This window comes from Aspergillus foveolatus, assembly GCF_047715535.1.
Source record: "Aspergillus foveolatus strain CBS 279.81 unplaced genomic scaffold BDW70scaffold_9, whole genome shotgun sequence".
Taxonomy (NCBI): domain Eukaryota; kingdom Fungi; phylum Ascomycota; class Eurotiomycetes; order Eurotiales; family Aspergillaceae; genus Aspergillus; species Aspergillus foveolatus.
In genome coordinates this window covers 150,556-165,623 of record NW_027396073.1, presented here as the reverse complement: position 1 = coordinate 165,623, position 15,068 = coordinate 150,556, and the positions used below count along the sequence as shown (strand labels likewise).

At 50.8% G+C, this 15,068-nt stretch overlaps 2 protein-coding genes across 2 annotated transcripts; one reads left to right on the top strand and one right to left on the bottom strand.

Moving 5' to 3' along the window:
• Positions 1 to 3,390: 3,390 nt before the first annotated feature.
• BDW70DRAFT_157402 (uncharacterized protein) lies at positions 3,391 to 10,635 on the top strand (the record flags this gene model as incomplete). Its single annotated transcript, XM_073740344.1, has 4 exons — positions 3,391 to 3,831; positions 3,893 to 8,551; positions 8,888 to 9,796; positions 9,853 to 10,635. The coding sequence occupies 4 exons, from the start codon at positions 3,391 to 3,393 to the stop codon at positions 10,633 to 10,635; spliced, it is 6,792 nt and encodes a 2,263-aa protein (XP_073598630.1).
• A 1,240-nt stretch (positions 10,636 to 11,875) lies between these two features.
• Positions 11,876 to 13,736, bottom strand: BDW70DRAFT_171914 (uncharacterized protein; the record flags this gene model as incomplete). Its single annotated transcript, XM_073743352.1, has 5 exons — positions 13,357 to 13,736; positions 13,074 to 13,300; positions 12,829 to 12,968; positions 12,559 to 12,767; positions 11,876 to 12,448 (listed from the first exon to the last, which is right to left on the bottom strand). Exons 1-5 carry the CDS (start codon positions 13,492 to 13,494, stop codon positions 11,876 to 11,878), a joined length of 1,287 nt encoding a protein of 428 aa, XP_073598629.1. The 5' UTR covers positions 13,495 to 13,736.
• Positions 13,737 to 15,068: the final 1,332 nt, after the last annotated feature.

Here is a 15,068-nt window from a genome sequence, read left to right as displayed (position 1 = left end):
CAAATGTGGAAACAAATGACCCTGTAGGATGACTCAATTCGCATTCTCAAAACAATCGCCGCCAACTAACCACAGTGGTAACTCAGCTCTTCTCAGCCGAACGGAATCTCGACAGCCGTAAACCAACCTAAAATACAAATGAAACCGGATGAACGGAATAGATAAACGATAAGAGGTGCAGATTACGAGGAAATACAAAACAGGGTCAAAATTTGGGTAGCTTGCAAGTATATGCTGGTGTACTTCCCCGGACGCTGGCGTAATGAATGCAGACACGGAAGATAAAACGGAGATACAGGACAAAATCAGGCAAGAAATGTGAAGAAAACACCTAAGAAAACTGGCCAAGAGGGACCCGCAAGGAATACAGTACAGAGCAGGCCATGGGCTTCAGAGAGTAAGTTAGAAGATCGCTAATCCGCTTGCTATTTCCAAGGTTCTTGCTGGCGTTGCGCCGGTACCTTGATAGCTTCAGGGCAAGCCAGCGACGTATACATTTTTACTAACCGGACATGGGGCTTCCTACCGTAATGAAGATCGAATCAGGAGTAGACGTAGATGTGCTAACGCGCTGGCTGCCCAAAGGGGAACCTGGGAGATGAGCGAGCGCGACATCATGGCGAAAGCCAGCAATTCGGCAACGTGCAAAAGATGGGCCAAGAGATGAGTTCGAAGGCGTATATGACGGGAATTGGACCCTGAACTCGAGTGCGATTGCGGAAGAGGGTGGTTGTCAAGAAGGAGGGGAAATCCCGAAGAGTATATATAAGCTCTTGGAACAAAGGGAAAATTGGATAAAAGGGACCGGGGAAAGTAGATTGGGCGGAGCATCTGTGTATTAACAGATTTAACAAGAGCGCCGTCATTAGTCGTAGCTTCACAAAGGATTTGCTCTGCAAAGCTCTCTGAGCAAACCCCAGTACTGTCGACATTGGTGACAATGCCTATGTTTCCTTTCATTAATCGTAGTGGACAGCTTAATTTGCTGAGTTGTGAGCTCTTTATGTTTTCTTTATCGGCGGTTAGCTAATGCCCGTTCTCGCTGGGAACTTAGCATCTGTACAGTGACAAGTTTTAGATGTTGTTTTATTAGGGCAAGAGATCGGACCCTGGCATAGAGAGCGCACTGAGGCCTGAAGATGAACGGGGCTTGGGCCAGCACACCATGATAGATGCATTTCTTAAGAGACCGGTTTATTCTTCACAACTGGAGTTTGCACGACCAGGAACTCCAATCTATGAAAGTGAAGCTACCCTTATAGTCAAATCTTCGTCGCTCCTCCCCTCCTTGGATCTATGTACTGCGGCTAGGGGCCTCCATTTGATTAATATTACGCTGGGCTCCCGCCTAGCTGTTTAGTATTATATATAGGCTTTTGGGTAAATGAAATAGCGACGTGTTGTGCCATCGCTGATGCCAATCAGTATAGAGTCTTTCTCCGTTTGAGATAGCGATTTGGAGTAATCATCCGGAATGGGAGAGATCAAGACCGTAGCGGCTGCACGAGAGGACGGCTCCAAGGTAGAACGCAGACGAAGGAGAACATCTGCGGTGCGGCATTATTAAGGAGAGCGAGCAGTTACATATGCATTTTTTTATTGGAATTGCGGAGGAGGCTTCCGTGTAACTGCAAAGTGGTAATTCCAATAGGGCGAGAATCAGTCTTATTTCCTGCCAGGGTTCCCCTGGTTTACAATCAGCGAAATGGCAGATTCCAAAGGCTTAGGGTCAGCCGAGCCTGTCTTGCTCAAGCCAACGATCATGACCCTATCCTGTGCTGGGTATCCCTACTAATACGCCTCAGCAAACTCTGCAAGGATGGTACGGCAGAAGGTAGGCTTGGGGGTCGCCCTTTCCTTTCTGGCTAGTTCAAGCTCCCCACCGCTCCTTCCTCCAGTATTGTATTCTCCATACCTCCCTGCGGGGTAAGTGCAGTTGTGCCTTTGCGTTTCATTCGAAATGAACAACCTCGGTCTTCTAGCGACTTGAAGGAGGTCTTGGGTGGTGTAATCTTTGGCACTTGGTGGCTCATCTGTGTGTTTAGGGCCCCCAGTCACAGCCCTCGCAGCACGCAGAGAACTATTGATCTGGCTTCTCGCACCGTTTGAGACAGGGCAGACCGCCTCGTTGGCGGTAGGAAAGACTCCTTTCGTTCTTGGCTGGATTCAGAAGCATGCATATGTGGGCACAAGCTGCAGTGGAGTTTCAGCAGGAGTCACTTTTGTTTCAGTCTAGATCGCATTTCTCAAATGGCTGCTAAGCCATTTCGAGCGGGTCATTTTAGATCTTCTGCTCACGATAATTCACTGGTCGATAGCGATATCTTCTGGGTAGATATGTTGATGTCGCCGACGGTAGGCCAAACAGCAATAGTTGTTTGGAGCCGCAGCTGGGAGTATAGTGCAAGCGCCATAAAGCCTGAGAGCATTAAAATAGACTGATATTTAGGTTCATCCACCGGTAAGGAGTACCCAAGACCCGACGGCGTAGGATACGGCTTGGAGTCTGCAGGGCGAGGTCGAGAAGAGCGGTTCGCGTCGCTTGCCTAGGCACATCGCAGAGAAAAGTTTTGAAGTGCAGTTCACCATTTAGGTCGACAGGTCGAGATGAGCACGATTCTGGGGAAGCTCAATGTCAGCATGATTACACGAGCTCACGTTGCCGGACTCTGATCGCTAATTGATCTCGAAGACCCCTTGCATGCACGTGTCTTGGAGTTCTTCGCTAAATAGGACACGCAGTGGCTGGCAGCAGGCCGATCTTTGGCTGACTGCGAACAATGCAAGGTTTGACCTGTAGGTGCAAGAAATTGACGTTGATGTTGCAGTTATCTCCAGAAAAGCAGGCTCGTATACAGCCTAGTCTTGCGACTTGGGCATGATTAGATGGACCCAGATGTTCCAGCCATGACTAGACAGCGCTGAACTCACTTGAGAAATCTCTGACTTACATCCTGTTTGAGCCTTTTTACTTGATCTGTATAAAGAAAAAGGCGGTTGTAGACGTCGATTTCAATGAGCTTCTGCAGTAATGGACTTAGATCGATCAGTTTCAAACAAACAGCTTTTCAGGTCATTGCTAGGGAACAGTACCCTTCAATGGGTCAGTGAATAAGTGAAAGGCTAGTAGTCTTACCATGAAGTCATCCAGAGTGGGAAAATTCTTGTAGTGAATGGAGAGTAACACATCTGAAGTACCCCACGCAGGAGAGAACAGCCACCTTCTCTCTACTTAATCCCCGTCACCATCTTTATTGTAAACTTTTCTTACTCCCACTTTCACCATCTCTTACCATTAGCCTATCTTTATCTATGTTATTGTTTGTCTAGACATAAAATCTGTTGTCTTTTGTTTGCGCCTTTGTACATCGTCCTTAAAATACCACTGTGATGGCCTCACCCATCATCCAGCCAGCTGGTGCTGGAATGCATGACATCTTTACTCAGCTTGAGCTCTTGGAGTCAATAGACAAGGGACTCAGCATGGTTACTATTTTACATGATAATGATGTCCTGTGGAAACCCTTTCTCCAACTCTCCTTGTTCTACCAACTTGACATTGTCAGGAAAGCATGGAGTGCAACCATTCAAAAGGCTTCTGAATCTGACAAGGTTCCTACTCTCAAAGATGTTTATACCAGTGAAGCTTCTTTCATTGCACAAGTACTGTTAGACACCAAGAACTTGCAGATTACCCCTCCCGCAACACCCCGAACGGCCCTCTCGGGAGCTTTGTTGGCAAAGACTATCGTTATTTTTCATCATTCAGAAAGAGGGCAGAAAGCATTGGACACTGAACTGCCAGAGGAAGTCCGATCTCTGGTCAACCAGGTAAGTGAGCTTCTTCAAACCGGCTCACTTGATTGCAGGACTCATGCGACAGGTACAATAGAATATCATTTGTCTCAAAGTACTCTACAATGCCAATCGATGGCATATTGACCTTCATTACAAGTGCGATTCGCTCTCTTCCGCTCAGGCCGGAGAGGTCGCCGAGATCTTCGAACAATATCTGGAAGAGGCTCTGGAAGCAGTTGCGTCGGCTATCCCACCGTCGCCGCCCGTTGAAGACGACAATGCGGGCCATGGTAGACTATGCAAGGAGCGAACCGATTGTCCTAAAGTTAATCGGTGCATTCATGATTTGATCGAGGAACAGGCCAACGCGCAACCGGACCAGGAATGTATCTGCGCTCATGATGGTTCGCTTTCATATGCAGGGCTGTCGAAACTCTCTTCGGTGCTGGCTGAACAATTAAAGACTTTCGGAGCGCACCCTGAGCAGCGGGTCGCTATCCTAATGAACAAATCATTCTGGTACCCAGTTGTCGTCCTTGCAGTGCTGAAATCTGGGGCTGCATTCGTTCCACTCGACCCAAGTCACCCTAAAAATAGGTTGAAGCAGCTCATTAGCGAGATAGAACCTTGCGCTCTTATCACGACTTTGATTCTTTCCGATATGGCAGAGGGCTTGGGCTGCCCTTCTCTCGCGATCGACTTGGCCGATCTCACTCGCAGCGAAGTAGACTCGACTGCGGCATTACTTCCAGATGCAAGTGCAAGTCCTAGCAATGCTGCCTATATTATCTTTACTTCCGGCAGTACTGGGAAACCGAAAGGAGTGGTCGTTGAGCATTCTGCTCTCTCCACCAGCGCCATCACTCGTGGCGTCGTTCTAGGGCTCGGTCCGGACTCCCGTGTCCTCCAGTACGCCCCACATACCTTCGACGTCAGCGTTGATGAGATTCTTACGACTCTGATCCATGGCGGTTGCGTCTGCGTTCCTTCCGAGAATGACAGGTTTTCGATCGCTCACTTTATGGAATCTGCCCGTGTTACGGTTGCTCTGTTGACTCCGACTTCTGCTCGAACACTTCATCCCGACGAAGTACCCTCCCTACGCATCCTCCAAACTGGCGGAGAGGTTCTTACCGAGGATGTGAACGACAAATGGTCAGATCGTGTGACGCTTTTTAACGTTTATGGGCCTACTGAGGCTAGCGTTGCTTGTGCTATCAGCAACCGCACTGGCCTGAAAGGGGCCGGTCATGTTCTTGGACAGGCGGTCGGAGGAAAGCTCTGGATTGTTGATCCCGACGATATTGAGCGCCGTCTTCCGGACGATCAAGTTGGCGAATTGGTTATCTCAGGAGCAATATTAGCCCGTGGATACTTTCGCGATCCGAGCCGCACAGAAAGTTCTTTTGTTAGAATGCGAAACGGTGAACGGGTTTACCGGACCGGTGACCTGGCGAGCATGGATAGCGCTGGGACCATCATATACCACGGCCGCAAGGATCTGGAAGTCAAGATCCGCGGTCAGCGAATCAATATTGCGGAGATTGAGATCGCTATCTTGCAATGCGATTTTGTTCATAGTGCTGTCGTCGAGTACCCTCGCTCTGGACTGCTTGAGAAGAAACTCGTCGCTGTTCTGCGCTTCGAGGACTCTTCTTCCGACGCTGAAGATGGATTATTTGGCAGCGCCAAGGGACTAACTGAAGACGTTTATTGCCTGCTTCTAAGCCATGTCTCGAGTGTTCTTACTCCAGCAATGATCCCATCGAAATGGTTGTCGCTGCCCTGCGTCCCACAGACGCCATCCGGAAAGGCCGATCGCAAACGAGTTCGTGGTTGGCTTGAAGATATGGATAAAACCACTTATACTCGTATTTTCCACACTAATGGCACTGATAATCTGATCTCGGATCCATCAGACAGCATGGTAGCGATCTGGCTCAAAGTCCTCAAATTAGAGCCGCAGAGTCTCCGCCTTGATCAATCCTTCATCCGCAACGGCGGTGATTCAATAATGGCCATGGAGGCCCGGCACCAGGCGCACGAAGCTGGAATCAACATCGACGTTCGGGAGCTCCTGGGTAGCCGTGCGCTTCAAGAGATTGGCGAAATGGCAACCACAACTTCAGCCGTGGAAGAGGTCTCAAAAATAGAGGATGATAGAGACGAACCTTTTCCCCTGTCACCTGTTCAGCAGATGTACTTCGACAAGGTATCTGATCCCAGTCTTGGTCTTCAGCAACGTGTTTGTGTGGAAATTATGACGAAGATACAGCCTGATATGCTGCGCGAGGCATTGAACCACGTCGTCCTGAAACACCGAATGTTGGCCGCTCAATTTACGAAGCAAATGGGACAATGGATGCAGCAGGTTCCTTTCGGAAAATATTTCAACCCCCTGTCTCGCTGTCAAATCTACAGTCAGGCTGTGGGGTCCCTTGGCGACTTCTGCACTGAGCCCATGGGCCTCGAGGATGGGACGCTGCTTCACGCGCATTTGCAGTCTAGTGGTGGAAGGCACACACTCGTGCTCTGTGTCCATCACCTGGTCGTCGACTTCGTCTCATGGCGAGTCATTCTGCAGGATCTCCATGACGCCCTTGTCGCAGCGCAAAATGGTGTTCCTATTGGCATTTCTCGCTCGACGCTCACATTCCAGCAGTGGTGTCGTGAGCAGGCAAAATACGCTTCTACTCTGACTCCCGAGGCCGTTCTTCCCTTCGCGCCGGGCCCAGTCAATCTTCGTTTCTGGCAGCCATCGAACGTTCAGGCAGTCTCAAACACGTATAGCGAGATTGTTCAGCATGATTTTCGCCTTTCCTCGACTCAAACTACCCAAATGTTGGAGAAGTTCACCACCGCCACTATTCATCCCACAGACGTCATGCTAGCAACATTTGCTCTCGCCTTTAAACGAATATTTACCGAGCGCGACACCCCTACAATATTTATAGAAGGACACGGCCGCGAGCCTTGGCACGCCTCTTTAGATGTCTCGCAGACGGTTGGCTGGTTCACGGCTGCATTCCCTATCCACCTTCCGAAGGATACTCTTTTAACCATCACCACTGCCATACTTGGGGCATCCGAGCGCCGCCGATCTGTTCTTGCTAATGGTCATCCATACTGGGCCTGCCGATATCTCTCACCCAACGGCCAGAAAGTGTTCGGAGATGACCCCCGCCATCAGGAAATGGAGTTTGTCTTCAATTATGCAGGTAGCGTTGTGCAGCGCGCTCCCGGTCAAACGCTGTTTGCGGAGAATGTGCGTATCGCTGAGATCGGCCATCCGAACTGTGAACGCTTTTCGTTGTTCGATATTGGTGCTGCTATTGAGATGCCGAGCTCTGAGCTTGTTGTCTCTTTCACTCTTCCCAGGGGCATTGCGCACCGTGAGCGTGTGGGGGAACTGGTGAAGACTTACCAGGAGTTGCTCGAAACAGCTGTTGAGCAGGACTTAGATCTCAGCGCGAAGTTATCGTTGCCGCTTGTCTGTCCCGCAGACGTTGTTCGTTCGCTCAAGGTGGACGGAGTTTGCATTGAGCGCGATGTCGAGGTCGTCTACACCCCTTCATCAATTCAGCAGCACATGCTCAAGCGTCAGTCCCAGGAACCATGGTTCTACCGCGTGCAGGGAAATTGGACCATCGAGAAGGCCGCTACTCAGTCGGAACCTGTTGATATAGACCGTCTGTCCCACGCATGGAACCAGGTTGTTCATCGCCACACTACTCTACGAACTGTGTTCAGGTACAGCAACGAGGAGGAGCGGTTTGTTGCCATTGTCCTGCATGAGATTAAGCCAGCCATTTCCATCATTCGCAAAGACATTCAGACCAACGGCTCCCTCTGCCGTGACAATGATCTTTCCCCTCCCCATCGCATGGTTCTCCGTGAAATAGACAATGGGTCGGTCGTATGCGAATTAGAATTCAGTCATACCATTATAGACGCTGCGTCTCGCTCAATTGTCATGCAAGACCTTGTCGATGCGTACGATGGAAAGCTGGCCCATCGTCCCCTGGACTTCCCTCACTTTTGGGAATACGTCCGTCTGGCCCAGTCCTCGACCCCTTCAGCCAGGAAGGAAGAACTACATCGCGCTGGCCGCATTGTCACCCTTCCTTTTCAACCAACCCATGTTCTTTCGAAAGTCGCCGAAGCATGCAAGAAGAATGAAATCACCATTTCAAGTTTCTTCATGACCGCTTGGAGCATCGTGCTAGCTAAACACTTTGTCGACGACAACCAGAGGGTCGACAAGACTTCGAGCCAAGCCGTAGCGTTTGACTATGTGCTCTCCGACCGTTCCGCCGACATTCCGGGTATCGAAAGCGCTGTTGGGCCCTACATCCGCCTCCCGACTCTTGAAACTTATGTGAAGAAGGGCGTATCGCTCAAAGCCATTGCCCGGGGCTTGCACGCGCAATGCACTTTCCAGTCTTTGTCCCAGTCGACTCAAGACGGGTCCAGTCTAGAGCTTCCGAGCAAGGCTACTGCACTGCAAAAGTACTCCACTCTGGTGAACATCCGCAACAGTGGCTCCGACAGTCTGGACTTGGTTTCGGACTCTGGAGAGTTGAAGTGGATCCTGCAAGGGTTTAGTGATCCATGGGACTATGATCTTGTTTTTGCGGTGAATGTGCATGCCGGAAAGGTCACGGGCTGGACAGTTGAGTATGCTGACGGTGTTGTCGAACATTCTGCTGCCGATGAAATCACAAAGGATCTGAATGATGTTGTTGAACGCATGGTGTGTGAAATGATTTGATCTGACCTGGAAGGAATTGGTTATTTGGAATTTGGTTTACTGTCGCCATGTACACCGATGAATATTGGTACTAGATGATGTTGGATGCATTGATTGTGTCATGCCATGTATGTAGACCCTTCATGTCTTACCTAGACAGGCTTTGGGGTTATCTCCTTACATTCTGCATTCGCTGTGAACCTGATGCATTGAGACGCAGAAACTTCAATAGCTCCCTGCAGAATAGAAACCTGCCACTAGATTCAATACAACATCCTCACCGTCTTTGAGACTGCGTCTTACATACTTCACCACATCCCCCCGGTTAACCAGATATAGGCATATAAGCTGAGCCAGGCTTTACCAGCGGCATGGCAGACGCCCAAGAACAAGAACAGCAACATGCTGAGCCTCGACCTCGTCTTCTCTTTCCCAGCATGGGCGCTCCTCCTAGTCCTGATCCTCCTATATACACTGTACCTAGCCACAACGCGCCTCCTCCTGAGCCCCATTCGCCACATTCCCGGCCCAACTCTAGCCGCACTCTCGTTTTGGCCTGAATTCTACTACGACGTCGTCCAGCGGGGACAGTATTTTCGACAAATCGACAAGATGCATCATACATACGGTCTGCCCTCCTTTACCGTTCCAAACAGTTCAGAGCCACCTGGATTCTCACCGCCGCTAACAAAAAGCGTATATATAGGCCCGCTAGTCCGCATCAACCCATTCGAAATCCACATCCAAGACCCCTCCTTCTATCCCGTGCTGTACACAGGCCCAACCCGTCGACGACATAAATGGCTCTGGGCTGCACGCATGTTCGGGAACAACACCTCTGCCTTTGCAACCGTCCGGCACGGACACCACAGGCTAAGAAGGAGTGCATTGAACCCTCTCTTCTCAAAGAGCGCAATCCAGCGGCTAAAACCGCACCTGCAACGTACCCTAGCGCGGCTATGTAACCGGCTTGATGGATTCGCTTTTACAAGACAGGATGTGGACTTGGGAATCGCGCTTACGGCGTTCGCGGCCGACGTCATCACAAAGTACTGCTTCGGACAGTCACTGGAGTTAATTGGGAAAGATAACTTTGGAAAGGAGTGGATTGATATGGTGAGCGCTCCGTCAGAGCTGGGCCATCTGGTGAAGCAGTGTCCGTGGATCTTGGTGGTTTGTAGATGGGCGCCGAAAGCGCTTGTTAGGGCTTTGCTGCCGGGGGTTGCGTTGTTGTTTCAAATACAAGAGGTACCTTTTCTCCTAACAGTAAAAGTAAGAGGAGATTGGTGGCTGACGATGGATAGAGAATGAGTGCCCAGATTCAGCCGCTTGTCGATCGAGCCGCCGCCGTTGACAAGCCAGCTGACCCTTTGACCGTCTTCGACTCCCTCCTCTCGAGCACCCTCCCGCAGCACGAAAAGACCGTGGACCGACTCAAGGGCGAAGGGCAGACGCTCATCGGCGCGGGGACATTAACGACCGGGAATGCATTGAAGACGATAATCTTCCACGTCCTTAATGATCCAGACATCTTTCGGAAACTTCGAGCAGAGGTCGACGGTGCTCTAGAAAACGTGGATATGCTGTCCATGTCTGATACGACCTACCTCGAATGCCTCCCGTACTTGTCAGCGTGCATAAAGGAAGGCCTACGGATTTCCTACGGCGTTACGCATAGACTCCAACTCATCGCCGAAGAACCCCTAGTATACTCAGGGGTGACCATCCCAGCAGGAACACCAGTCGGAATGACATCAATCTTCATGCACGACAATCCGGTTGTATTCCCTCAGCCGCGGGAATTCCGTCCAGAGCGCTGGTTGGAGGCAGATTTTGAGACCGTACAGGCAATGAATCGCCACTTCGTGCCCTTCAGCAAAGGCAGCCGCATGTGTCTCGGAATGAACTTGGCATATGCGGAGATTTACTTGGTGCTGGCAGTACTCTTTCGACGGTATGAGATTTCTTTGAGCGGCGTGACGAGGGAGGATATTGAGATGGCGCATGATTTTTTCGATCCTGCGCCGAGGGAGGGGGCAAGGGGGTTGATCGTCCAACTGCATAAGAGGGGTCGAAATCAGAGTTAAGAATTCTATAATATATCTCGGTGATCCTTGAATATAACTCTCGGGGCAACCAATTCCCCTGACCGTGTCTTTTGTGGAAGGACAAAGGATGCTTGAGAGGCCCTGAACCAGAGACACAAACAAGGACCGCAATTCAGTTTATTCAAGAAAAATACTGGGCAAAGTGGTCTCTACAGGATTCTCTTTTTAGAGTATAAATCTAATCTATCCCGCAAGAATTCCAGCGTCTATGCCCCACAAACACGCCCACAAAGAAACGCCAGCACTTTGCTTCAGCAGATAGATGTCTTTGTCGAGGTGTTTGAATTGGGCTCTTTGAGTATTGGCTTTGAGCATGTTGCGTACAGAATGCTCCCCCTGCAATGTACGAAAAATGTCCTTGGTCAACAATGACACGAGATACCATCGGGTTTCAACCCGCAAGAGGATTACTGATTACCTGCTCGATCGGAATTTTCATGATCTGGCGTAGCCGGACATAGGAGTACGTGGCCGACTGCGGCCTGGCAGATGGGAACCCTAAGCCACGACCCTAGCGTGTCCCGTGGCGGCATTCAAGCAATGCTTGAAACAAACCAGAAATTTTCTGGTGATACTCTAGGGTTAGCCTTACAGTCCACTCTGACATTGTCTTGGGCTGTAGTTCCTCCATTGCCGTAACCAATTAGGGTTAAAGCAGTCGCCACGCTCTTCCAACTTCTCTATATCCAGGAATACTGTCACCTTAATCCGGAAGCTAGACTACTTCATAAGGATATCTTTGGTGCCAGGAGTGACAACATTGTGTAGAATGGTACTGGCGGCATAGATCTTCTTGATCCTGCAATTTTGCCTGCGGGCAAGCTGCTCTACAAGGATCAAGCTCGCAGCTTTATTAATATACCGACATTATATTATTCCCGCCTACAGGCACCCGTCGTCCAACAACACCTGGCAGCCCGAACTGTACGAGAAATCTGATCTCAGTGATGCGTCATCTCTTACGTCAGTCTCTCGGGCAGGCTCGGTAATGAGCCAAAGTTCTGGTAGATTAGTCCATAGTAGTAGCGTCTAGATATACAGATATAGTCTGGTATATCTGCTGAACCTGATCCATTGCGGTAATGGGCGGATCAGTAATCAGTTCAATTCAGCTCGCAGTGGAAGGTCGGATAGATTCATATTAGGAAATATTAAAGATAGTCTGGGTAGTCAGTATATGTACATGAATACGAAATAGGAAGTATTGCGTTACGCCTTCTCAAGGCTGTGGCTCTCTTGCCCCCTTGCTCACCCAGGTATTTCCCGCAAGGCCCGAAAGAGACGTCTGCCCCAGGCTATGCGCAAGTCCAGCTCTGTCTCCCTCTCCACTGCCAGTCGGACTCTCTTCCTCCCTCTCAATGACGGTCTCATGCGTGACCGTGATCTGCCCCTTATTCTTCTTCCCAACCCCAACACCAACAAGAACCTCCTCGTCACTCTCCGCCGTCTCCGTCTGATGCACACTGCCAAACCGCAGACGATCCCGCTTCCTCTCTGATTTGGCCTTCCCTAGCCCAGTTCCTGTCCCCGTTACCGTCCCCTGCCCCGTTCCGGTAACAGAAGTCAACGGATAGTCGCCCTCGCGGCGTCTCGATGTCCCTTTCCCCCGGCCGCCTCCGTACTTGTAGCTGCTCCCCTTACCGCCGCTATTACTGAACAATCCGCTCAGACCGATCTTGCTCGCATAGCGGCGGATAAGCGGCTGTAAGATCGGCAGGTTCGAGACAATGATACTGACAAAACTTTCGCGGCAGGCCCATTTACTGCCTTCAATTGCGCCGTTGGGACCAGCCTGTCGTTAAATTTCATTAGCAGCCGGCATCATTTATCTGAATGTTTCTCCTTCCTTTCCTTTCTTCCTGCAGAATAGAAGGTCAGATGGCAGGGCCTGGATGAACGTACAGTTATGATAATCACCGCGCGGATAATCCCGGCAACGCCAATGAAGATGGCACCGCTGAAGAGACCCATCAGGGTGATTTTGCGTCGAATGCCGATCTTCACTGCCCAGAGTAGAGGAAGTGGGATGGACATGAGGTAGAGGTCTGTCAGGACATTGGGAATCATGACGACGAGGACGTAGGCCATTGAGCGGGTGGGTTGGCATAAATCTGGGCAAAACCATGTTAAAGGCTGCGCTGTATAGAAGAAAAGAGCGAGCGGGGGACGCACTGCCAGGATCCGGGTTAATCTGCCAGAACCGCCGCATGGGCTGGCAGCTCAATATGAGAGTCAAGGCCACAGCGAGATACGTCACGCCGAGGAGGATATACGCAAAGCGCACGCGAGCCGGGAGGTGACTTAGACCTGTTCTGTAGCAGATCTCAGTATTTCAGTATCAATCCAGTTTTCTTCTGAAAACCAAAACGCTTTCCTTCATCTCCAGCAAAACAGTAGAAGGCAGGCAAGCGACGTACGTTAATCGTGAATAGAAAACCGCCAGCGCGCCCTTGATCAGCCACAAGACCATCACATACAACGACCACCCGGCAACCTGGATCTTCGACCCCATGATGCGGTTGTAGTACTCCCTTGAATTGGGGTCAAGGGCCGCGCGCTGTTCGTCGGTCATGTAACTGTTCGTGAGACCGTCATACTTGGATCCGACCAGATAGGCGAGCGTGACTTCGATGGTGAAGACTACCTAGAGCATCAAAAAGTGTGAGCAGACGCACCGGGAACGACAACAAGAGAACGTACACCAGCCAGAGGCATCAAGAAATCGTCAAGCTGAAAATTCGACGGCCCAACCTGCGTCCAGCGTACATAGATCCGGACGATAATAAAGACAAGGCCCAGCCCTAGCAGGGTGAAACTCTCAGCGTACTGACTCGACATCTGTGCAGACAGATGAATGACTCGACGCGGCTGCGTAGGGGGCCACGCGACAGTGCAGTATAAGAAGCGTATCCATTGCAGAATCTACCTTCTCCTGACCACAGTGGAGAGCTCGCCTTGGCGGAGAAGACGGAGAACACTGCTGCAGAAGGTTCTTGCGCTCAGCCTCGCAGCGTTTACAGACTCATAGTGGGCCGGTTCAATGGAAGAGCTCAATGGACCCGCCAAGTGGACCGTTCAGTGGCTAATTCAGTGGAGACCACTGGAGCTTCTAGACTTGGATAGTGTAGCGGATCACAGGGGGCACGCGGATTCTGGGGTCCGATCTGTGTAACGCCGAAGACAGTTGCCCATCGCAATTAAAGTTCTCCATTCTATCCCCACTGTGGAGTCCAACCGTGCTGCTTGCCAGCCACCAGGGTGGCAGCGGTAACCCGCGCGGTGAACCGATCTGACAGTTTTGACACTGACAGCTGGCGGAACCGGTAAACATGACAGATGGACCGGTGGAGATATCTCAATGTCAGTGTCGGGGCGGTTTTTCTCCAGCGTCATCTGGGATCTGAGCAGATGCAGAGACAAGGCGGTATTGAGCAGTGGAAACTGCAGGGCACGGCCAAGGCGCCCAGTCTTCTCTTGGGGACCGGGGCCAGGCCAGGCACAGTTCGTTTCAAGTGGTTTACCAGCCTTTCCTCTTTGGGCGCACCGTCGAGAAGACTAAAACGGCAGGAGCGAGACTAGTGCCCGATCCGGTATATTGTCATGCGTCTTAGTGAGAGCTTGAGGATTCTTTCGAGTCGGGATTTGTCCGCAAAGGATTCTAATCCCTGCCGTGGTGGGGTTAAGGGCCAATTTTCGATATTTTTCTTTTCCCTATTCGCTCTGCAGTACGTAATGTTGTAGCACGGGCAGAAAAATAAAATAGTATAAAATAGAATAAAGTAAAATAAACTTCAAGTCATTCCGCTGGAGTCAATCCTTGATCACCCCTGCGATAGTGTTACAGCCCGAGATCTCGATGTACCGCACTCATCAGGTGTTTCGTCTGTTGGACGAACTACTGCAGCTGCCGCTGGGGCCTGGGCGATGGCTGGCAGCTCGAGCGTGGTGCCTGCACCAACCATTCAAGCTTGCCACCCATGGCTCAACTCTATTTGGGCTTGAACCATGGAATCGAAAATATCGCGCGGTAGACAATCTAGTGGGAAAGAAATGACGACCTCCCCGAAAGTTTGGATATCCTGATCCTCCTGTTGCTTGGCACGCGGACGCTAAACGGAGGCCAAAGGCAATCATCCGGGTTTTCGGAACATGGGGACTGATCACGCTATGGAAGTGAATATCATGGCTGTCATGGATTCGACCAATCACGGTCGCTATAGTTCTCTCCCGTGACCGTTCTCGGGTAGATTGGCAGATGCCGTGATGACCGGACTGGTCCAGACGCAATGAAAGCAAACGAAGGGTTGCCATACTCTGCTGGTGGCTCTGCTGAGCCAGCTGTCTATGGGACACTGGGTAAGGGCAAGGGCAAGGGCAAGGGCCGACTGATGAGCGGGAGCTGACTATCGACC